At 44.3% G+C, this 26057-nt stretch overlaps 1 protein-coding gene and 1 long non-coding RNA gene across 2 annotated transcripts; both read right to left on the bottom strand.

Annotated features, from left to right (window-relative positions):
• On the bottom strand, positions 1 to 21998 carry LOC138957234 (arylsulfatase B-like; the record flags this gene model as incomplete). The annotated part of the gene is given in 6 exon segments (XM_070328382.1): positions 1 to 934; positions 1437 to 1704; positions 4018 to 4231; positions 15385 to 15578; positions 18639 to 18912; positions 21543 to 21998. Coding segments are annotated over 6 exon segments (1497 nt in total). The 5' UTR covers positions 21762 to 21998.
• Positions 21999 to 24519: 2521 nt separating this feature from the next.
• LOC138957233 (uncharacterized) lies at positions 24520 to 25754 on the bottom strand. Its single transcript, XR_011452970.1, has 2 exons — positions 25228 to 25754; positions 24520 to 24612 (listed from the first exon to the last, which is right to left on the bottom strand). It is a non-coding gene; the product is annotated as an uncharacterized lncRNA (long non-coding RNA).
• Positions 25755 to 26057: the final 303 nt, after the last annotated feature.

The following is a 26057-nucleotide window of genomic DNA, read 5'->3' as shown; positions in this document are numbered from 1 at the left end:
GCCTACACATTTTCGGACACGTGTGTGAGAACAAAATATGATCCACAAAAATTAAACCCAATTTGATTTTAGTTTGTGTTAGCTCTCAGTGAGTTGGTGTTGATAAGGTCTTTATGATGGACTATTACATTTCTGACATGGGTTCCCTCTTCCGGGCCTCTGAACCAGTATTGTGATTTTGTTGTTTTCAACGTCAGTTCTCTGTGAGGGTGATCTGTCACTTTTGACCATTGTCCTAGTGTTGTTTTCCAAGGCCATTCACCATGACTCAAAAGAACAGCTTTTGTCTGTACGTACCAAACAGTGGTAAACGCAACTTATTGGTCACTGTTGCGCCTAAAAGACTGGTATAAACTTTACTGGTGGGATTAATTTCATTTGCAATTTTCTCTTCAAGGTTTCAGTCAGAGAATGTTAAATGGGTCTTCTTCAGATTTGTTACCGAAATAAATTTAACTTACAATAAACATTTATTTCAACAATGTCATAGCTAGTACGCCTACAATATCTATCACGTTTTAACTGTCATTGACTGCATCAATCTCATTTACACAGCCGATAATTCAGTAAGCAAATCAAAATACCCAACAACAATACACTAGCAATTTAGAGGCAGTCTTCCGTGGGTTTCACTTCACTACAGAAACCAGGCGACCATGTGTTGTTGAAGAGTTTCGGGTCAGACATCTTCAGCATGCGAGATCGTGGTTCAGAGGGCACGAGTTCGCTTTTGTACTTCTCCAGTTTGCGCAACAGTCGTTGCACGATCTTCGGTTTGCGTTTGATCAGGTTCCGGGTCTCGTTGGGATCTCGTTTCAAGTCGAAGAGCTGCAGAGTCGGCGCTTTTCCTCTCGGCACTTTCCGTGAGCGTACTCCTGTGGGCGGGTTGTACCAGCCGTTAGGCTTACCTGCCTTGCCTTGAATCAGCTTCCATCTGTAACGAGCGGAGAAAATTTATGAGAGAGAGATAGAAACTACGACCTAGCCGCGAAGTAGCAAATTACTTGATTTGAAGCTTCAATTGATTAGTTTACTTAACTCCACCCAGAATGATCAGCCATTTAAAAAAGCTATAATGCATCCTTGATCGATGTCTGAAGCCTGCCTTAAACCCCTTCAAAGGCATACCAAAGGGTGAATCATTCACGTAATGTGTATGATCTGTTGCACTTTGAAAATCGCAAAGGTGTTGTGTGGTGGGGTGGTTTTTTGTTGTTGTACTGATAATGCCCCCGCCCGGCCCGCCCCCCCACCCCCCTCTCTCTCTCTCTCTCTCTCTCTTTCTCTCTTTCCACATGTTTTCTTTCAACATCCAATATTTCTAACCTATCAGAGTTCTCTCTCGTTCCCACTCTCACCCCCACCCCATATCCCCTTCACTCAACCCCTCACTCGAGCCTTTCTTTTCAGTTCAACGTAAAAAAATTCTCACTCACCGTCCAATGCGGATAGCAGCGTTGTCCTTGACCTCATCAATATTGTAGACCATCTCCCTACGCGGGCTGCGACCCCGGACTCGCCTCAGCTGCTTCCACATGTTGATGCCGTCGATGTTGGCGGGGATGTCGTTGCTGTCGTAGCCCGCGGCAGTCAGCAGGGTGGGAAGCCAGTCGACAACGTGCATGAGGCCGTTGAACGTCACGCCCTGTTTTGGCAGCAGGCGGCGGCTCTTGCTTTGCACGAAGGAGATGGCTCTGGTTCCTCCTGTCAAGGCCATAAGAAATACTCTGAGGTTACAATAATATGTAATTGAAGTACTGGTTTGTTCAAACGAGCTTGTTGCCATCAAGTCTTCCAACAAGAAGGGCAAAGCCCATACGACTCACATGCTTGACCTTGACCTTTACATGACCTTGACCTTCAGGGTCAAGGTCAAATAACTAAACCTAGCAATGACATCATACACTAAGAACTGCTTTACACATTTTTCCTACCAAAATACATGTGACCTTGACCCAAGGTCATCCAAGGTCATGCAACACAAAGCTGTTAATTCAAGACATAGGAAGTACAATGGTGCTTATTGGCTCTTTCTACCATGAGATATGGTCACTTTTAGTGGTTCACTACCTTATTTTGGTCACATTTCATAAGGGTCAAAGTGACCTTGACCTTGATCATATGTGACCAAATGTGTCTCATGATGAAAGCATAACATGTGCCCCACATAATTTTTAAGTTTGAAACAGTTATCTTCCATAGTTCAGGGTCAAGGTCACTTCAAAATATGTATACAATCCAACTTTGAAGAGCTCCTGTGACCTTGACCTTGAAGCAAGGTAAACCAAACTGGTATCAAAAGATGGGGCTTACTTTGCCCTATATATCATATATAGGTGAGGTATTCAATCTCAAAAACTTCAGAGAAAATGGGAAAAATGGGAAAAATAGCTGTTTTTTAGACAACATTTATGGCCCCTGCGACCTTGACCTTGAAGCAAGGTCAAGATGCTATGTATGTTTTTGGGGGCCTTGTCATCATACACCATCTTGCCAAATTTGGTACTGATAGACTGAATAGTGTCCAAGAAATATCCAACGTTAAAGTTTTCCGGACGGACGGACGGACGTCCGGACGGACGGACGGACGGACGACTCGGGTGAGTACATAGACTCACTTTTGCTTCGCATGTGAGTCAAAAAGGCTCCAAAACTATTTCGACGCAATGTTGGCTCATCTTGTCACACAACAAGAAGGGCAAAGCCCATACAACTCACATGCTTTACACATTTTTCCTACCAAAATACATGTGACCTTGACCCAAGGTCAAGGTCATGCAACACAAAGCTGTTAATTCAAGACATAGGAAGTACAATGGTGCTTATTGGCTCTTTCTACCATGAGATATGGTCACTTTTAGTGGTTCACTACCTTATTTTGGTCACATTTCATAAGGGTCAAAGTGACCTTGACCTTGATCATATGTGACCAAATGTGTCTCATGATGAAAGCATAACATGTGCCCCACATAATTTTTAAGTTTGAAACAGTTATCTTCCATAGTTCAGGGTCAAGGTCACTTCAAAATATGTATACAATCCAACTTTGAAGAGCTCCTGTGACCTTGACCTTGAAGCAAGGTAAACCAAACTGGTATCAAAAGATGGGGCTTACTTTGCCCTATATATCATATATAGGTGAGGTATTCAATCTCAAAAACTTCAGAGAAAATGGGAAAAATGTGAAAAATAGTTGTTTTTTAGGCAACATTTATGGCCCCTGCGACCTTGACCTTGAAGCAAGGTCAAGATGCTATGTATGTTTTTTGGGGCCTTGTCATCATACACCATCTTGCCAAATTTGGTACTGATAGACTGAATAGTGTCCAAGAAATATCCAACGTTAAAGTTTTCCGGACAGACGGACGTCCGGACGGACGTCCGGACGGACGGACGGACGGACGGACGGACGGACGACTCGGGTGAGTACATAGACTCACTTTTGCTTCGCATGTGAGTCAAAAATGAGACGAATGCGACACCCCTGAGAGGTAACAATAATGTGGCCATTTCTGCGTAAACATTCACTGTAGTCACAATTTATTAATGCGCATTCCAAGACTGTTTTCCGTGTCTGTTCGTCTGTTTTACTGTGTGCTATCACTTATACTTCCTTGAACGTTTAGACATTCAGATTGAAGTGTGAGTCGGTGAGTACATTCAAGTTTGTTTACATTTTGGTCCAACTTTTACCCCGCGTTTATCCAATAAGAGGCTCAACAATGCCCAAAGTCGCAGAAAAAAAATGGCAACAATTATGTTATTCGCCAAAAGATACTTGGCTAGTGCGTTATTTTTGTTATTCCTCCTGTAAATATCAGAAGAAATACGCTGAGGTTATATGTAATTCGCCATTAGAAACTAGATATGGCTAACCTCGACTTCTGCATCGGAAGATATTACACCTGAGTTAATTTAGATCATAGGGTTTATCCCAGGCTAAGGCCCCTTCGCCTCTATACCTAAATACCGGTGTTCACCCCAAATTATACCTGTAGATAAAATACTTCTCCTCACCTTCCCACAAGGTAGTCTTGGAGCCTCTAAGGGGCCAGTTAGACGACCCCTTCTTGGTGGGCCCGCCGTTGTCGGTGGTGAAGATGACGATGGCGTTGTCGGCCAGCCCGGAGTCCTGCAGGGATTGACTGACGTTGCCCACCGCTTCGTCCAGTGCTGCTACCATGCCGCAGTGCACGCGTCTCGCCTTGTCTTGCACGTGGGAACAGTAGTTCTGGTGATACACATTATGGCATTATCATTATTTTTTAGGGTAGGGGGTGGGGGGTGGGGGTCATTAGTTGTGTTATTTGTCTCTGTTTGGGGTGTTTATTTGTTAATTTGTTTCTTGTTTACTTTTAGTTTTGTTTGTGTGTCGATTAGTTCGTCGACTGACTGTCAAATTACGTGAAACACACGCTCTTGTGCGAACAGTAGTTCTGGTGATACAAATTATGGCATTATCATTATTTTTCGGGGGAGGGGTAATTAGTTGTGCTGTTTGTATCTGTTTGGGGTGTTTGTTTGTTTGCTTGTTTGTTAATTTGTTTATTTTTAGCTTTGTTTGTTTGTCGATTAGTTCGTCGACTGTCAAATTACGTGATTATACACACGCTCTCGTGCGAACAGTAGTTATGGTGAAACAAATTATGGCATTAGTATTATTTATTTAGGGGGGGGGGGATAGGCCTAGTTGTGTTGTTTGTATCTCATGTTTGGGGTGTTTGTTTGTTTGCTTGTTTGTTAGTTTGTTTCTTTTTGACTTTTAGTTTTGTGTGTTTGTCGATCAGAACTGACACGTTACGGAGTATGCACACGTCAGTAAACGTGTACGTCTGTTCACGTGTGGTAACAGGGACTGTAAGTGCGGCTTCTTTGGTAATTCTGACTATAGTATAGGGACAACGCGAACACAGATGGGTTTTTTTTGTCTTGTTTTATTTCCTTCTTTCGTTGATCTGCGTCCGGTGAAAACTGCACAAAAAAGGGAACGTAAACAGAGAGCAAACAATAAAACAAACGAGAACAATGGAGCAAGAAGGAGAGAAAACCAGAAAGCGAAGCAGAAATGAGAAAGACAGAAACACTGAATAGAGAAAGAAGGAGACAGAACTAGAGAACAACAGACAGTGAACACCAGAGGATACAGAGACAAAAACAGGTGCTAAGAAAAGATAAAGAGCAAGGGTACATGCAAATCTTTATAAAGAAACAGACAGGAAATCAACACTAAAGTAAACGCGTACATACCCTATTTGGCGTCGAAAAAACACACAAAAAAGCCGCTGAGGGCGAAACGAATATGATGACTAAAAACGTGACGTTTTATAATGACGTAAAACTGGACTGACGACACGCTGACTTTGTACCACAATCACGCAAAAGAAAATGATATTCACGCGAACATACACAATGAAATGAAAGTACGGTCATGAAATAACTGGGGACAGAACAAAGAACAAACAAGGGTGGAAACTTTAGGGGCTCACAAGTTAAGTCACTAAAGGGAAGGACAGAGCTCTTACAGTCTATCTCTCTGTGCACTGAGAGAACAACCAGGCTTAATTGAGGAAGTTAAGGGAAGTAGGGGAATCAGCAGGTAAAGCGACAAGAACTGCTTAAAGGTGACTACTTGACAAACGATTTAACAGCACAAACGGCGGTTTACGGACTATATATTACGACACACAGAAACAAAAAGAATCGTAAATAAAGTGAAAGAAAACCAGCCCACACACAGGGGCAAGAACACCCCCGGCCTTGACACATCAGAGTCAACCAAAAAAGGGGTTAACAGGGTTACCTCAAAGTGCCAGAACGAAACTTAAAATCATTTCAAATACTACGCCAAATTTGTTTTAGCGCGACCAAAAAATCCTCACAATCTTTACGTTCAAAACCAATTACATCATAACTATGATGCTTGGTTACCTTACGATACTTCAAACACCACGCCAAATTTGTTTTAGCGCGACCAAAATTCCTCACAATATTTACGTTCAAAACCAATTACATCATAATATGATGCTTGGTTACCTTACGATACAATTGACTGGTCAACTTCGTCTAATAGTTGCTACAGACCTTCACCTCATTAGAATATTCATATGATTTAGGAAACGATCAATATTTAGACCCTGGTAATGACTCAAAAGGCAGACTCAAAATACTGTTATAACTGTAATTATGAAACACGTGAATCAAACCCGAAGAAAAAGGATACTCAGTCTCAAAGCACTTCTTAGGCTTCATTTTGTCTCTTTGCAGTTGACAGTGTTCAGCAATCAACGAAGTGTCACTTGTCGCACACAGACAACGGTATCAGTTTGTGAATAGGCCCAGAGACTATAGAGTATACAGATGTCGAGCGATGTATGGTGGACAACCAGGTTTCCCTTGCGGTCCTTGCTAATCACACCCAGCTGGATTTGGACCGAGCGAACCAGCCCGTCATGACCTGGATAGACCTTCTTCACTCTGGCGAGCTTCCAGGAGCCGCGTGGGGTCCCTTCGTCCATCAGCAGAACGACGTCGTCTTCCTTCGGGACATCCTTCTGGTGGAACCACTTACGGCGCCTCTGCAGAGACGCAATGTACTCTCCTCTCCAACGAGCCCAAAACTGTTCAGCGAGGTACTGCACACGACGCCATCGTTTTCTGGAGTACAGATCCTGTCTCTTGAACTCGCCAGGAGGGGGAAACACGGGCTCGGGTTTGAGTGTCAGAAGGTGATTGGGGGTCAAAGGGTCGAGGGAAGTGGGATCTTCCAGATCCTGTGTACACAAGGGCCGGTTGTTGATGATGCCGGCGACCTCGTGTAGAAGAGTGGCGAGCGTCACAGTCGACAGCTTTTCAGAGTGTTCACACAGCAAGCCCGCGAGGACTTGACGGACAGTACGAATGAGCCTCTCCCACACTCCACCGAAATGACTGGCGGATGGAGGGTTGAAGGCGAACACGCATCCCCTCTGTAGCATGGCCTCGTCAACTTTCATCTTGTCCATCTCCTTGAAGGCTTGGCGTAGCTCTCTGTCAGCACCAATGAAATTAGTGCCCCTGTCACAGCGTATCAGCTTCACATTACCGCGTATGGCAATGAATCTTCGGAGCCCACATATGAAGGCGTCAGTGGAGAGGTCTTCCAGTGTTTCTAAGTGGACGGCTCTGGAGGCGAGGCATGTCAATATAAGGCCGTATCTCTTCACATTCCTTCTTCCGTCCTTGACTTCGAAAGGGCCGAAACAGTCAAGACCAGTGTTTGTGAAGGGCGGGGCGGCTTCGACTCTGTCACTGGGAAGATTGGCCATTTTCTGAGAGCTTGGTCTTCCTCTTATTCGGGCGCAGTGAATGCACCGATGTATGATTGACGAAACGACCTTTCTGGCGCCACATATCCAGATACCACTGGACAAAAGAGAGCTCATAGTGGTTGTTCTTCCCATATGTGCAACCTTGGTGTGATGGTGTCTAGCCAGCAGCAGTGACATGTGACTGTCCTTGGGGAGGATGATGGGGTGCTTTACTTCGTACGTGTCTGAAGAGTGATCGATTCGTCCACCCACTCTCAAAACACCCTTGTGATCCGTAAAGGCGTCAAGCCGACGCAGCTCCGGATGAGTCATTCTTTGACCTGAGGGGTAGTGCTGCTCTTGGATGCTGATGACGATTTGCTGGAAGGCCAAATCTTGTGACGTTAACGACAAGGGCGTGGCAGCTGCTCTTGTCATTCTTCTTTGCCGAGCTCGTTTGGCCCATGACAACAGACGTGTGACAACCCGGATCAGTCTGTTCAGTGATGAAAATCTCCTGACGATTTCTTCGCAGTCGTTGTGTTTCTCAAACTTGACCTTTGTTTGGTACGCTTTGACTTCAGTGTCATCATCAGCGACTGTAACGTCTGGCACCTCATATGCCACTGGTTCACGCTTGAGAAATTCAGGTCCTGAATGCCAGTTCGAGTTCTTCAATTCAGCCACGCTCAAGCCTCTGGAAGCGTGATCAGCAGGGTTTTCCTTCGATGCCACATGATGCCATTGTTGGGGCTTGCTGAACTCCAGGATTTGCTGGATGCGATTGGCCACAAACGTGTGGAATCTCTTGCTTTCATTGTACAGGTAGCCAAGTACGACTCTCGAATCAGACCAAAAGTGATGTAGAGCATGGAGATGTGCAAACTCCCTTTGCAGAAAGCGAGCGATCTTCACTGAGAGGACAGCAGCCTGAAGTTCAAGACGTGGCACAGTGACAGAACGGACGGGAGCCACCTTAGATTTGGCCATGACGACGGCGCAGTGAGGTCTTCCTTGTTTGTCAACAATCCTGAGGTAGGAGCACTCTCCATAACCGACAGTGGAGGCATCTGCAAAGTGGTGAAACTCTACCAGGCGCCATGGCAAGACTGACTCAGGGAAGTAGTAGCGTGGGATGGATATCGTTGAAAGGGCAGTGACGTCTCGTAGCCACTCACTCCACTTTACTGCCAGCTCGACAGGAAGTGCTTGATCCCAATCAAGACCACTCTTGCACAGTTGCAGGCCTCTTGCAGAATCATTCTTCCCCTGAGCACCACGGGTGAGATCAGTCCGAGGGGATCGAATATGGAGGCGACCGTAGAAAGTACGCCCCTCTTTGTCGATGGTTGGTTGTTTGGTTTGTTGAGAAAGTTCAAAGAGTCTGTCGCAAGAGTCCATCTCACTCCCAGAGCTCTTTCCGCTGAGCCTTCTGTTTTCAGGTCCTTGCTCACCTGAACAGTTTGAACAACTTCTGACGGGGGGAAACTCGTCAGCACCTTGGGTTCGTTTGAGGCTATTTTGTGCAGCCTCAGACTTCCTTCCTTGCAGATTTGACGTGCGCCTTCAAGGACATCAACGGCATCTGAAACGTTGTCGTTTGAGTGGAGGCCGTCATCAACGTAGAAGTCTCTCTGGATGAACTCTGCAGCCTGTGGGTTGAGATGGGAGTTGTCCTGAGCCAGCCGCCTCAGGGCAAAATTTGCGCAGCCTGGTGACGATGCCGCTCCAAACAGGTGGACTCTCATCCTGTAATCCTTTGGCTCCTGGTTTAGGTCGTTGTCAGGCCACCACAAGAATCGTAGGTAGTCTCGGTGTCTTGGAGTAACATGGAACTGGTGAAACATGCGTTCAACGTCGCATGTCACTGCCACGGGTTTCAGTCTGAACCGACAGAGAACTCCGATGAGTGAATTCAACAAGTCAGGGCCTGTCAGAAGGTGGTCGTTGATATTTGTTCCTTGACATTGAGCGGCGCAGTCAAACACCACCCTCACTTTGCCTGGTTTGTTAGGGTTGTAAACCCCATGGTGCGGAATGTACCAGCAGGAGTCTGTCTGTAGCTCGTCGTTGGGGATAATCTCAGCATCGCCCTGCTTGACCATATCTTGAACAAAGTTTTTGTACAAAAGAAAGTGATGGTCATCTTTCTGAAACCTTCGTTTAAGGTTCATGAGTCGGCGTAGCGCGACATGGCGGTTGTTTGGCAGTTTTGGGTCGTCTTGCTTGAAAGGGAGAGGCAGCTCATAATGTCCCTCATCATTGACCTTGGTGTTCTCAGTCAGGATCTTTATGAATCGATGGTCTTCTTGTGATAATGGCTGTTCGTTTGGGCAAGCAAAGTCTTGTTCCATCATCTTGATCAGTTGTTCATTTGTGGCTTCCTTTGTGCGAAACCCGATCGACCCATTGTGCAGTGAGCTTCCTGCTGTCTTTTCCTGTTTGATGCGAAACACTTGAGCGACATGGTCAGGTTCCTTGTTGTAGTTGGCGGGCATCTGCCCAAGTATGCCCCATCCAAGTCGCGTTCTCTGGGCGTATGGCAAACCTGGGTCACCGTACTCAATCTGTAGGGGGCGCAGCGCTTCTGAAACGTTCACTCCCAACAAGAGACCTACGGGAACGTCAAGGTAGGGCGGGAACTGCTCACTCAGATGGCTCAGATGAGGAATGTTTTTTACGACTTCACAAGTGGGAACGTGTCTTTTGTCCACACAGAGTTCTTCTTGAGAGTATGCTGTCGGGACGTCAATGAAGTCTTGGGCGTTGTATGCTCTTACTCTCAGGTCTGAAAGGGCGTGACACCGTACGGTTTCTTTGGATGTCGTGAGTGTCGAGAGGGTGAGGACAGCATCTCGTTTATCAAGGTCAAGCCTTTCAGCTACTGTGTCAAGGACAAAGGACGTGTCGCTCATGGTGTCTAGCATGGCGTATACTAGTTCTTCCTTCTCGGGATGGGACCTTGCGGAGACGTAGACAGGAATGTACAGGGAGTAGAATCTTCCTGCGACGTGTTGCTCGTCAGAATTTTCAGTTTTCAGGCACCTCGGTGCATCGACATCTGTCTCCACCCGTTCTTGACCTACAGTGCAATACGCCCTTGCTCTCTGGGCTTGTTCCGCATGGTTGTTCTCTTTAGAAGTAGGGTTATAATCAGGGTCGTGCATCCCGGTGACATGTTTTCCTTTGCATTTTTGGCAAGTAACGGTCAACTTGCAGTCTCGTGCACGGTGGGTGGAACGGAGACACCTGAAGCACAGGCGCTCCTTCATTGCAGTCTCCTTTCTTTCCCTGTAGGGGATTGAGGCGAATTTCTGGCACTGAGATAGGAAGTGCATCTCCTTGCAGAATAGGCAAGTCGGCTTTCTAAATTGACCTTGACTTGCAGAGTCGTTCGAGTTTGACTTCTCTTCAGCAGCAGCTGCCTCGCATTGACCTTCTTCTTGGGAGTGTAGGTTGGTGCTGAAACTGCCGACCGATCTGCCTGCTTTGTCCGCTGCGGGGTCCTGCATCACTGGCTTCTTAGGCCCCAGCAAGGGCACGTGCTTGAGGGCGCTACTTTCAAAGTGAAGAAAGTCGACGAAGTATTGGAAACTGGGGTACAAGCGGGTTTCTCTCTTCATGGCTTCCACTTTCCGTGACCAGGTGTGCATGAGCGGACGAGGCATCTTCTGAACCAGCCTGTTGATGTACGACGGGTCATCGAGAATACTCAGACCTCGAATCTTCTTGGACATCGCTTGACATTGACGCAAGTAGTCGGTGAAGCTGGTCAGTGCGGTACAGTCATTTGACTTTATCTCTGGCCAGCTCTCCAGCTTCTCCTTGAGGGACTCCGAGATCGTATAATCTTCACCGAAGCGGTCCTTCAAGATGTCCAAGGCTCTCGTGTATGATGTTTCGCTGAGTTCGTAATACAGGTCACCCACAGCCTCCTTCGCCGGGCCTTCTACGTGGTCTCTCAGGATTAGCATCTTGTCTTCAGGCCTCACGGCGTCGCTGCGGACTAGGTGCTGAAATGCCGCAATCCAGGCTGGGTAAGCCAGCGGATCTCCCTTGAAAACAGTAGGCCGTGGAATAGGAAGTCTCGATATTGTGAGAGCCTCCGCTAGAGACTTCACCAGAGTTTGCGACTCTGCCGAATGCGGGTCGGAGCTAGGGTTTGCGTATGCGGGCACGAAGGGAAGAGCTTGGTTGGACAGACGCTGGTCATAAGCGTGGTCCTGGTTCCAGGGAGGAGGCGCACCATAATACGTCGTGCCGTTATAATGCTGTGGGCTTTCCTTCCTTGCAGGAAATGGGTTTTGCTGAGATGTAAGCATGGTCTCTTTACGTGTGTCTTGAGGCTTGCTGTTTTGCCTGATGCCTTGGAACTTGTCACCCTGGGGGTGCGAGTCAGTCGTAGCATTAAAAGATCTATCAGTCGCGACTACGTCAGCTCCTGGCACCAGACCTCCACCAGTGCAACCAAGGTACAGGTCACGCACTCGATTCAGCGCTGGAAGCTCGGACAGTGAAGAGTGATTTTCTTCCTTATACTCTTCATCAAGGACAGCGGCGGCAGCTTGAATAGCTTCCAATTCCACATTCATCATGACTTGCTCATTTTCTGTCTTAAGTCTCGACAGCCGGTCTTTCATCTCGTTCAGTTTTCTCGTTTTCTCTGCTTCCTGTACTTTCCTTTGAACCTCCTCTTGGGCTTCCTCTTCCTCTATTCTTCGCTGCATTTCTAATACAGCTCTTTGTCTCTGCTCCAACTCGGTCCTAGCTTGCTGACGCACTCTCATGGCAGCGAGGTCTGACTTCAAAATTAGCCTTTTCGAGCCTGTAGATGAAGTCGACTTCAAGCTGTGTACACTCAGTGCTCTGCGCTGAGTAAAATCCTGGACCTCGCCTCCTGACCTATCGGAAGGTGAGAGCAGAGACATGAGTTGATCACCAATAGTATTGCAGCGCTCGACAAGAGTTTCATGTGATGACTGGTATTCTGAGTCCAACTGAAACTCCCTCAAGGCTCGGATTCTCTCTATCAGGTCTTGATGACGATCTCTGAGTTCTGTGAGAAGTTCATCTGCTCTACTAGGAGAGACGCTCCGATCGAGTTCCTCCATGGCGAGGTTGAGGAAAACGCTGAGATCGCTAGATGTCTTGATGTAGGAATTCTTTCTGGATGGCCCATACTCTTGTACATTCTGAGGGTTAGGCTTCACTGAGCGCTGGGGACGTTCTGTCAAGGCGTTGGTATCTTGTTTAGAGGCTTCTTCTCCATAGTGAGCCTCGGCGCCAGTGGGGTTGACGTGAGAAGGATAACTATCTTGACCCTCAGTCTCAATGTCAGCAGGCTCCTTTTCCTTGGCGTCTTGATCACCATGCCTGCTGGAAGCGGATTTATGGTCGTCAAAGTCCACGATCTCGATACCAGATAAAGACATCTTCTTGGCTAGAAATTCTTCTTCTTCAGATTAAGTCGGAGACTTGCTGTATTAATACGATAGACGATCTTGGTGATGATGTCCCCCGACGATAGGTTTTCACTGTAAGTGCGGCTTCATTGGTAATTCTGACTATAGTATAGGGACAACGCGAACACAGATGGTTTTTTTTTGTCTTGTTTTATTTCCTTCTTTCGTTGATCTGCGTCCGGTGAAAACTGCACAAAAAAGGGAACGTAAACAGAGAGCAAACAATAAAACAAACGAGAACAATGGAGCAAGAAGGAGAGAAAACCAGAAAGCGAAGCAGAAATGAGAAAGACAGAAACACTGAATAGAGAAAGAAGGAGACAGAACTAGAGAACAACAGACAGTGAACACCAGAGGATACAGAGACAAAAACAGGTGCTAAGAAAAGATAAAGAGCAAGGGTACATGCAAATCTTTATAAAGAAACAGACAGGAAATCAACACTAAAGTAAACGCGTACATACCCTATTTGGCGTCGAAAAAACACACAAAAAAGCCGCTGAGGGCGAAACGAATATGATGACTAAAAACGTGACGTTTTATAATGACGTAAAACTGGACTGACGACACGCTGACTTTGTACCACAATCACGCAAAAGAAAATGATATTCACGCGAACATACACAATGAAATGAAAGTACGGTAATGAAATAACTGGGGACAGAACAAAGAACAAACAAGGGTGGAAACTATAGGGGCTCACAAGTTAAGTCACTAAAGGGAAGGACAGAGCTCTTACAGTCTATCTCTCTGTGCACTGAGAGAACAACCAGGCTTAATTGAGGAAGTTAAGGGAAGTAGGGGAATCAGCAGGTAAAGCGACAAGAACTGCTTAAAGGTGACTACTTGACAAACGATTTAACAGCACAAACGGCGGTTTACGGACTATATATTACGACACACAGAAACAAAAAGAATCGTAAATAAAGTGAAAGAAAACCAGCCCACACACAGGGGCAAGAACAGGGACATAGTTAGTGCAGCGCATATATATATGTATATATGTGACCCTCCACCACGAAATGAGTCGCATGTCACCTCGCGCGGTTCTGCGCTGGGCTTAATATAAGTTCGGGGAGTGTCTGGTAACTGTGGGAGGATCACCTTAGTCACAGGCTTATAACTCAAACAGTTTTCGCTCTTTTCTAAAACGGTTTTCACCACTGGATAGAGCATAAAAAACTCTTTAGAAAAATGTAAATATATGAAAATCATGCAAAGGTGACATGCGACTCATTTTGTGGTGGAGGGTCACATCTATATATATATACGACTAGTGTCTGTGTGTCTGTCTGTGTATCTGTCTGTGTGTCTGTGTGTCTGTGCGCGATGCGCGGCCAAGGTTCTCGATGGATCTGCTTCAAATTTGGTGGGCTTATTCAGAGAGACCCCGGACACAACCTCATCGATGAGATATTTCAACAAGTGCTCTCAGCGCGCAGCGCGGAACCGATTTTGGTTCCACCTCAGCTATTTTGCTTCCACCTCAGCTTACCCGGGCCCCCATACCGACACACCATAGCCGCTACACCACATCACAACGCCAAAGTTCTCGGTGGATCTTTTTCAAATTTGGACACCGTATTCAGCTACACCCCGGACACAATATCATCGATGAAATATTTCAACACGTGCTCTCAGCGCGCAGCGCTGAACTCATTTTCGTTTTTGCGTTCATTTCACCATTATAAGTAACTCTTCCTTATCTTCTCCAGTGTTTGGCGTTTATCTCCCTTCCTTCGTGTGGCTTTCCCGTTCAGTTCTAAGTTACTATTACTATTTTTAGAATGTCACTGCGCTGTCCACTGCGCTGTCCAGAACGCTTCCCTTGCACCCGTAAGTTGTTCTTACTGTCAAAGTGAAAAGGTCGAATCAATTTATAGCCACGCGAAAAATACACTCTCACCTATCTCTATATATTTATAGATACAGATATGCATATATATATACGGCTTCTCTGTGTGTGTGTGTGTTTGTGTGTGTGTGTAGGCAAAAACCTATGTATTATAGAGTTCTGTTTGTGATGGGGTCTAGCGGCTTTTGTCTGTCTGTATGTTCTGGCATTTGAGAAGCCACAACAGATAATATAGGGCTAAGAAATAAGCTCTAAAATTCTCAATCCCGTTTGACAGGACTTCGCTTGCAGAGGTGATTGTGATGAACCGCCACGCTGTCTGTCTCTGTCTCGCGATTCACCCCGGCGAAGCCGGGTATTCCTCTAGTATATATATATAGCTCCCTTCTTGAAAGATGGTTCGAGCAGTCGGTCACTTTGTATTTTGTTGGTCTCTAGTGAGCTAACAAGTATCTCATCAGCCTTGTAAACAGAAACAATGGGTTCCGGGTGGGTGGGGTAGGATGCAAGGCCCCCAGCCCCCCGCCTGCCCAGCAACTGTACCCCTCCCTCTCATGCAGTCGGTCCAGCCTTGCCACCCTGCCATCCCAGTCCAATGTTGACGCATCGCTTCTATTGTAACAACCAGCCCACCAACCTACCAGCCAACAGTACCCGAAACTCTTGACAAATTGCAGTCTGATACAATGTGTAACGTTTCTTAAGAACTTTAAATTAGATTAAAAACAAACAAAACTTGACTAAATGTAAAAAGGAGAAGCAAGGCAAGAGACAAGATTACATCAATATATTCCTGTGGAACTTCAAAAGGCCCGTGCACTGCTTGGAAAGGGAGGTAAAGAAACAAGGGTTTGTCAGGGTCGTGGTCTCTCACTATCCGCTGAGCTCTCGTTGCGAACAGATGCGTGGAGTAAGTTCCCTTGGCGGACCAGTCCACTTTTTCGTTGTCGCGGAAGTCATAGCCATTTTTCTTTCCTGCAATGTGAAAATAAACACCCTTTATTTTGAACAAACAAACAAACAAACAAACAAACAACAAACTGCCACTTTCAAGCTTAGTCCAAATCAGACCGGCTGTGCCAATGTAGATAGAGACAGACAGAGGGACGTAGAGAGTAGGGCATAAGAAATCAGCGAAGTTTGAAGTAGCCTACCGCTTTGTGCAAACGTGCTTTTTGCCACCAAGTCTGATCAAGTCTTCCACAAAGGCTCCATAATTGTTTCGACGCAATGTTGGCTCAACTTGTCCCCCCAAAATGAGACAAATGCGACACCCCTGAGAGAACTAAATGCGGAAAGGAAAGCTTACAACAATTGAAACAGCGATAAGTAGAGGTTACATGCCGAGTCTCAGTGATTATTAAAAATAATGGTCGAAGTTCGCGGATCATGAAAAATGCGAGCTTTAGCGAGCTTTTTCATGACCGCGAACTGAGACCATTATTTTTTTTATAATCACTGAGACGAGGTGTGTAACCTCTTTATTCCTCCTTTCTTCAGTTATTCAAAGAAAAGAGGAGGTTTTTTGCGAAAGTTTGATCGAATCCTATTCACTCAACCAGTCAACCTGCGCAGGCGATCGATTAATGCGCGGTTGTATAGTTCCGTGCAAATCATTCCATTCTGTTAACACTTCTTGTCAGTTTTCCTATTTTGGACTAAAATCAAGTACACAGATATGCTGTTATTCTGCTGTGGCGGCAAAGACAGATATTGTGTGTTCTGTATATGTTTTGGTATCGCTTAGGATAATGTTCTTTCGTCAAATGGGACTAGCAGACGAACTTTTGCACCCGTGTTCCAAGTTAAAAACTGTGTGAAGTTCAGTTTTCTGGGGAAAATAGTGTATGAAACCGCTTTATGTTGTTTAAATTGATGATATGTGTGCATTTGGTTGCGTGTGATCTGTTTATTAAATGAAATATTGTTGAAAACTGACCGTCGGATTGCAGTCTGTTGTCGAAGAAACTGAGTGAAAAGAAGGGGAACTACTCTTGTCGCTAGACAAAGTATGAGTTACTTGCCTTGTGGGAAATTGCTTGTGATGAACGGTTGAGCACGGCAGATCTAGATTCAGAAAACAACCGAACTCATGGGTTTTATATGGAGATTCATGTGTTCAGGCCTGTAGTTGTTAATTTAAATGCGGTATGTTTGTATTGTTTGCTTCAGATATGTATACTTCGTACATTAGAGCGTTCGGAACTTTTCAGTCGCAAAAAGTAGTACCGAAACTTCTCAACCCATTGCACTATCGAGGATTCAGGCTGTTGCTGGGTCGTTATTTGTTTGGTTGCTGGGTGATTATCGAAAAATAACTACCCCTACAAGTTTACAGAGGTAAAGAAGCAGAGGGGGGAATAAATAGTCATTAAGCCCTTTGCACAGCAGGCGCTGACATAGTGCTTGGTCAATGATAATGTAACACATACACGCAATATTATTGAGGTTGCATGGAGAACGACCGAATGCTGAGTACGGGGCCGTGACAAATATGATATCATTTTTCTCGTCTCATCCCGTTTGGTGAAGCCCGTTCTTCTCCTGGGGGCAAGTGCGTAGGAAGTGTGTGTGTGTGTGTGTGTGTGTGTGTGGGGGGGGGGGTGGTCGCACAAGATGTCTGCGACGAGAAAAATAATGACATCATTTTCTCGCTTCCGTCAGGGCTCCCCATAGACGCTCTACATAAGGGTCCCGGGACCCCCACTTCTAACTTAAAGAACGGAACTTAGCAGGGTCCCACGACCAGGAGGACTTTTGGAAGTTCTGTGAAACTTTTACAAAATCATTATTTATCATATTGGTTAGATTGACACTGTAAATTTGTGTGGGTACAGATCTGGCAGAAAATGTTCTTGAATTAGAAATCCAGCAGACAATTAATTACAGTCTGAAAATGGGCACCGACAATATATACGCACACAGACTTTGTGCGTCATAGAACCCGCTCTTTTCAGGTGCGTCATAAGACCCCCTCAAATAATTATAAGAATTCCTGGTCGTTCCCGGCTTCTAGTGCGTACAGTACACAGGGACGCGCAGTTTTGGGAGCACGTACTGCTCCGTACTCGGTACTCGGTCGGTCGTTGTCCCCGCAACCCAAATAATGTTTATTCCCCCCAACTATACTTCCGATGATGTAGCACATGCTCGGAGAATTCTGCCATCACAGCTGAGCCCTGTTATTCCATTATCAATCATGTTAACGAGCAAATAATAATGCCGTGCCGACTTCGTGTGTTTCATTGCTCTGCGCGGAATGTTGATTGCACGGGAGGAAATTATTTTGTTCCTTGTTCATTTGTCACCTTCTTTTAGGCACTCCCATTACCCTAACCTTATTGTTTAATTTCTGGACTTTCTATGCAGTGTGCGTAACGTGAACAACTGATGAAGATATATATTCAAAAGGAAACAAAGTTTTTCCATGCAGAAACGGAAAAGAATCATTTTAATTGTGAAAAGTATTGAGTCCTTTACTGTATGGCAATACTGAAAATATGATTGAAGCCATTACAGGCACAATAAAGGGGTACGCCTAGCCAAAAAGCTGTCTCAAATCACAAACTGAACTTATTCATCTGAAAACAATACATGTATAGAATATACACCTCTATAAGCATAAACACACACACACACACACACACACACACACACACACACACACACACACACACACACACACACACACACACACACACATACACACACACTATACAAAACACACACACGCATGCACGCACGCACGCACGCATGCCACGCGTGCTCTCACACACACACACACACACACACACACACACACACGCGCGCACGCACGAACGAAGGCACACATACACACACAGACACAGACACAGACGCAGACGCAGACGCACACACACACACGCACGCACACACACGCACGCGCACACACACACACACCAACATACACACACACACACACACACACACACACACACACACACACACACACACACACACACACACACACACACTATGCCCTAAAAAGCAATGCTAAGTAGAAACTAGTAGTCATACCAGTATGGTTGAAATACCCCTGCGCCGCATTGTAGAAGCCATAGAAAGTGTCAAAGCCGCGGTAAGTCGGGGTGTACTTCCAGTCACAGAATCCCAGGTGCCACTTGCCCACAATATGGGTGGCGTACCCCAGAGTTCTCAGGTACTGGGGTAGGATGGTTTCTTTGTCCGTGAGGTATTCCTTTTTGCCTGCGCTGATAACGGAATGCTGGAGCCCAAGCCGGAATGGGTATTTGCCTGTCATCAGAGCTCCCCGGGACGGCGAACAGCTGGACTGAAATGGGGAAATGTTCAGCGTTAGAAGTTTAAGATACACTGCAAACACAGAATGCGTTAATTTACGGACATATCCTGAGAGTTATTTGGTTTGAGAGTTGAATGGTTTTGAGTTGTATAAATTCACACCATTTTCCACCTCTTTACTACGTCCTCTAAGAGGATATTGACATTTATCATTTTATTTTTGGTTTGAGAGTTGATTCGTTGGAATATAATGTATTCACAAAATTGTCTTCCAGTTTATTTTGCTGTCTCTAAGAGCGAATTGACATTTATAAGTTGAACTTGTTCTCTTTTTTATATTTAGTCAAGTTTTGACTAAATATTTTAACGTAGAGGGGGGAATCGAGACGAGGGTCGTGGTGTATGTGTGTGTGTGTGTGTGTGTGTCTGTCTGTCTGTCTGTCTGTGTGTGTGTGTAGAGCGATTCAGACTAAACTACTGGACCGATCTTTATGAAATTTGACATGAGAGTTCCTGGGTATGAAATCCCCGAACGTTTTTTTCATTTTTTTGATAAATGTCTTTGATGACGTCATATCCGGCTTTTCGTGAAAGTTGAGGCGGCACTGTCACGCTCTCATTTTTCAACCAAATTGGTTGAAATTTTGGTCAAGTAATCTTCGACGAAGGCCGGGATTTGGTATTGCATTTCAGCTTGGTGGCTTAAAAACTAATGAGTGAGTTTGGTTATTAAAAATCTGAAAATTGTAAAAAAAATATTTTTTTTATAAAACGATCCAAATTTACGTACATCTTATTCTTTATCATTTTCTGATTCCAAAAATATATAAATATGTTATATTTGGATTAAAAACAAGCTCTGAAAATTAAAAATATAAAAATTATTATCAAAATTAAATTGTCCAAATCAATTTAAAAACACCTTCATCTTATTCCTTGTCGGTTCCTGATTCCAAAAACATATAGATATGATATGTTTGGATTAAAAACACGCTCAGAAAGTTAAAACGAAGAGAGGTACAGAAAAGCGTGCTATCCTTCTCAGCGCAAATGCTACCCCGCTCTTCTTGTCAATTTCACTGCCTTTGCCGTGCGCGGTGGACTGACGATGCTACGAGTATACGGTCTTGCTGCGTTGCGTTGCGTTCACTTTCATTCTGTGAGTTCGACAGCTACTTGACGTAAGATGTCCTGTTTAATGTTAAAGCTACATTTGAAGTTGTACCATGTACAAAACGTTAAATTGCCCTGGTTGTCGCATGTCAATACTATGTTAAATAAGTTGGGTCTATCATATTAATGGACAACTCAGAGTCTTGCCGTCTCAGGTTTTAAAAACGTTGTAAAGCAAAGGCTAAGAGATCAATTCCTGCAGGAATGGAACACTGATGTGAACGCCAACAGCTTGTGTTTTAATTACAGAATGTATAAAAAGGATTTTTGTCTGGAAAGGTATTTGCTTTGTTTGCCTAGGAAATTCCAAGTTAAATTAGCAAAATTTAGAACAAGCAATCATAAGTTGCCAATACATCAGCTTAGATTTTTTAATGCTCCTAGAAATGAAAGATTGTGTGATATGTGCGATAAAAATGAATTAGGTGATGAGTTTCACTATTTGTTCATTTGTACCGACGAAAGTATAGTGTCTGAAAGAAAAAAATTAATTAGTCCTTATTACCGATCTCACCCAAATTGTTTAAAATATGAACAGTTAATGAATTGTAAATCTAAGATAAAACTAATGAAGCTAGCAAGATTTGTAGCCCACGTTATGATTTTAGTATGTTAGCGTTATATCTAGTTTCTTTATTGGTATGTATATGTATGTAATATATGCTTTTGTTTTGTTTTGTGTTTTTTACAACAGATGCATGGCACAATGGTATTGCTAATTTATTTCGGCTGTATATTATCGTTGTCCGCTTAATGTATATATATTATCTGTCTGATCTCTTACCTGATTTTGTTAAACCTATTTTTCTTTTATTTTTGTTTGTATGTATGGAAGTGTATATTGCCAATTTATTTTGTTTGGTTGTATAGTATTGTTGTATTTGTCCGCTCAATTTGTATACATTTATTAACTGTCTGATTTGTTACCTTTTTTTTGTTAAAATTATATCTTTGTTTCAAAGCCCTCTGGGCCCAAAACAATAAAATACTTGACTTGACTTTGACTTGACTTTGACTTGACTTGACTTGACTAAATGTTGTATTTTCGCCTTACGCGACTTGTTTGTATACTGCTTTCATTGGCTTTGTAAAACATGAATGTGAAGAAAACACTGTTTAAACCACAGGCGCACTGCGCACACCGAGACACACACAGGTATAGCCAGACACACGTTTCCTGCACACTGACACAGCAACAGAATCGAAGAAAGACACACTGCAAAAGACAGCGTGAGACAGAGTTATACGAGTACACACACACACACACACACACACACACACACACACACACACACACAAACACACACACATACACACACATTAGCCAAGAAAACAAACCATAAGTCAAGCCATTCTACCTGTCCTGAAAATGCAGGTGGACGTTTTTAATTACACCATTGATATACCCCACTTCCACCTGCCCCACCCTTCCCACATCACCAAAATCAACACCAGCAGTGTATCGAACTTCATCAGGAAAAAACATACCTGCATGTAGGCCTGGTTCAGGATGATACCCTCTTTCGCCAGGCGGTCCAGGGCGGGTGTGTGCATTTCTGGGTCACGCCACCCGACATCGCTCCACCCGAGGTCGTCTGCTACAATGAAAATGATGTGCGGGTGTCGGCTTCGTGAACGGCGACACGCACAGTATGAAACTGTGGCTACAAGCAGCAGCACTAATCGAAATATTTCACTGGAAGACATTCTAATTGTTCCGTTGTTTGCAAATCCACTAAAAACCTTTACTTTGGCTTTGACAGTGGTGTGAAGTTTGAGAAGTTCCGCAGATACGCGAAGAGAGAGAGAGAATGTGTCTACACAATACTCACTCTTGCTTCATTGGTGTGAACTCAGTCAAATGCCCTCAAACTATTCATGAGTCCAGTGGTGTGGAACGAAGTAAGAGAAACAGATGCGCGGAGAGTGGGAAAGCGCCCCACATCACGCGTGCTGGAAGCAGGATATTACTTAATCCTATTTACTGGAGATAATTATTTTGGCATTCTGGAGATAATTGGTCTCGTTGCGGCATGTCAAAGCATTCATCGGCACTCACGTGCACTTATCGAAGCTCTGTGATAATTATTATATGAGCATATTCATCATGCTGTAATCGGCTGTCACTTCATTAGCAAATCAGAATGTGTGTTACCAGACGGAGTTCTTGTTACTCGAAGAATTGGTTTTTTTTAGTATTTGTCTCACATATTGGACATATTTTGTGTATACGCGCAAAAGTCGAAAGATTGATCTTTAAAACACTCGTAAGGAAAATGTTGGCCTTGAGCCCTTGTTCAATAGTGGTACTCCGTTGTGTGAAAGAGTCGTTATGGAGACCTGATGCTGACGAAAATATACATGTCACTTACGTACTCATAGTAGTCAGATTTTCTTCAACCAGTTTGGTTTAGACGGAAAACATTGGCGCGGCTATTTTGATAACGAAAGTAGCAGCTAAAGGGAGACAAAAATTGGTTGCCAAAAGTATGGGTTTTCTTCGACCAACGACTCGAATAATCAAATTATTCTCACTTTTGGACCTCGTTTAATGTCACTAGAGTCATTATTTGTGTTGATATCTTAGGCGAGTTCGATCAGATATAACACACACATGTTATTAGATTGTGAGTTTGAATTATTATAGTAGGACATAGCAAATGAACAAGAAATTCTTTAAACTTTCCTCAGCCAAATTGATGCGATTGTATATTGTGCCAATGTTGGAAACCTACTAAGGTTAAATGTAATGCTGATAGGAATGTCTTGTTATTGGAAGAGCATAAGGAAGCATTTTTTCACTTAGAACAAGCGACTGTCAAGGGCGGATCCAGGAACCCTTGGGCTGGTTGTCGCGCTACTTTACGTATACTGTCACCTGGTTGTCACGACGTATGTCGCGCTACTGGCTCAGTCTGTTCCGATTACCTCCCATGGATGCGAAAACCTATATGACCGTTTTTCTTTATTTTTCTCTGTTAATTCACCAGTGGCTATGTAACATGTGTTACACAATTGCACCACCCAAACTTTTTTGCAGAAACTTGAAGGCGCGAAGCGCCTGAATTGAGGGCGCGAAGCGCCCGAACATCCTAGGGGGGTCTGGCCCAGGGGGCATGCCCCCCCGGAATGTATTTTTTCAAGGAAGCAAATTGCTGCAATCTAGGGCCACGTGAGCTCGGAAACTGTCATTTAATCATCTGGCCAAATGTTTTTTCCCTGAAGGGCCCCCCCCCCCCCCCCCTTAATCCGCCATTGACTGTGTGTGTGTGTGTCCCTGTGCGTCTGTGGTTAAGGGCACAGTCCTTCCCATAAAAAAACAATTCTGCTCCCTATCCCATATCTGCGCAGGTTTTTATGTTTGATACATCCCTCCACTTGGACACAAGCCAACAATCAACATTCTAACTGATTTATGTGTTGAATTTTAATTTTTTTTTTATATGGAATGAACTCCTTCAAGATCCCTTTGTTGAATTTGTGTGTCCAAATAGAGGAATAGGCTTATACCCCATGTAAAAACAGGGCCGGACCAATACGTTTTTAGGTGGGGGGGGGGCAAAATGTTGAAGCGGGGGTCCGGGGGCCGCAGAAGGCCCCCGGTGGGGTCGAGGGGCGAAGCCCCCGTGGGGGTATGGGGGCAAAGGCCCCATAAGCTGAAGAAATTTTAACATTTATACATGAAAAATTATCCTATTCTTGCACAAAAGTCATTATTAAGCTCTCTCTCTCTTTTTTTTGTGGCTGGGGGGGGGGGGGGGGGGGCTAAAGCGCGCCCCCCCCCTCTCGTCCGGCCCTGAAAAGCATGGCTAGATCTGGAATGATGAGCCACGTTCACGAGGACTCTATAGCAATCAAGCATGGTACCATCTTTGTGGAAAACCTTTCTACAATTCGGTCATGAACAATTCACATTGTTGATACTGACGCACACACTCATCCACGACTCTGTGGGATTCATGAGTAACTAAAAGAAATGTTACTTTTGTAATTTTATTTTGTAGCGACACTGAATTCAGAAATAAGCCACGATACCATCAATTAGTTTCTGTTGTGAAGCATATTTTGTTTGCCCACTTAGCCGATGTTCTTGTGAATATTTTATGTGTCAGCCAGTCTTTTACAGGTCCATTCGACATTATAAGTTAAATACACTGCAATATATAATTACACTTTGTATATGTTATTGAATGTAATAATTCTTATTAAATGAAGAGAGATGAAGAGAGATAGAGAGATAGAGATAGAGATAGAGATAGAGAGAGAGAGAGAGAGAGAGAGAGAGAGAGAGAGAGAGAGAGAGAGAGAGAGAGACACACACACACACACACACGCAATAGAGAAAATCAGACACAAAAAGAGAAAGACAGAGAGCGAGACACACACACAAAAGAGATAGAGACACACACACACACACACACACACACACACACACACACACACAGAATCGCAGACAATATTTCAAAACTTTTTGTGAAACTTTATTGAATGGATATCGAAGCATCAAAACATCGAAAGTTGAACTTCAGTGACGTTTCAAGCAGCGTGGTCCCCGGTCCTGCAAAGAAACAAAGTACCTTTACATAAACTTTGCCATGGAGTAAAATGAAACGATTTTGTAAGGTTTCTGAACATTTTGTAGTGCGTTGCATGGACGGTGATTTTGCTTATTCAAAACATTCAACGGATCACGCGTTGGACTACACAGTCCGGATGATGTGGGTCGTGTATGGAACGCCAAAAGGCCCACGTTCTCGGGATGGACCCTCGACTATCTAAGACCTGCTAATTACGCCTATCCAAGACCTGCTAATTACGCCTATCTAAGACCTACTAATTACGCCTATCTAAGACCTGCGCAGGCTCTCACACTCCAGACCATAATTATATATAGCTCCACTTCCACGAATAACAAGAAAATACCGAACTACTTCCTGTGCAGATAAGACATTATGGACGATTTCCTTTCTCAACTGTTACTTGCGTTAATCAGCGCAATAAATTTGTCAAATAATCCCACTGCAATTTAGAAGCAGTTAGGCCGTTGATTTTTGGAATATGTCCAAGTGGAGGGATAGTTCTACCCCGTGTGAAAGCCTGGCCAGATAATGTATTTGACAGTGTGCACAGGTAAGATATTACCTGTCAAGCAAATGTTGAAAACGATTCTTACGCGGTGAAGGCGGCGATCATGTGGGCTGCGAACTCATCGGCGCCGACGATGCTATTCTCTGATGAAAAAACGCACACACAAAAATGCATCTAAATTATATAAAAACATGCATATAACAAGAAGGGCAAAGCCCACACGACTCACATGCTGAACAGACCTTGATCTTTCTTTCAGAATAATTTTACAATAAAACTGAGAAAAACAATACTTCAAAATATATATACATTTCAACATTGAAGGACCCTGTGACCTTGACCTTGAAGTGAGGTCAAGTTGCCAAACATGTTTCTGAAGATCTAATGTATTTCCCTCACACATATGTAGTTTTGGAAGAGTTATTTTCAATAGTTCAAGGTCAAGGTCACTTCAAAATATATACATTTCAACTTTGAAGGACCCTGTGATCTTGACCTTGAAGTGAGGTCAAGTTGCCAAACATGTTTCTGAAGATCTTGTAACCATACACCATCAGGCCACAATTGGTGTTGATAGACTTAAGTAGTGTCCAAGAAATATACAATGTTAAAGGTTTCACAGACGGACGGGGGGGGGGGGGGGGGGGGGGGGGGGGGGACGGACGCCCGGACGCCCGGAAGGACAGGCGGACGATGTCGGTGAGTATATAGACTCACTTTTGTAAGTATAATGTATTTCCCTCACACATATGTAGATTTGGAAGAGTTACCTTCCATAGTTCAAGGTCAAGGTCACTTCAAACTATGTATACAATCCAACTTTAAAGGACCCTTGCGACCTTGACCTTGAAGCAAGGTCAACCAAACTGGTGTCCAAAGATAGGGCTTACATTGCCCTGTATAGCATACATAGCT

Source organism: Littorina saxatilis, unplaced genomic scaffold, assembly GCF_037325665.1.
Source record: "Littorina saxatilis isolate snail1 unplaced genomic scaffold, US_GU_Lsax_2.0 scaffold_1298, whole genome shotgun sequence".
Taxonomy (NCBI): domain Eukaryota; kingdom Metazoa; phylum Mollusca; class Gastropoda; order Littorinimorpha; family Littorinidae; genus Littorina; species Littorina saxatilis.
The sequence above is the reverse complement of the archived record's forward strand: the minus strand, read 5'-3'. Positions and strand labels throughout refer to the sequence as shown.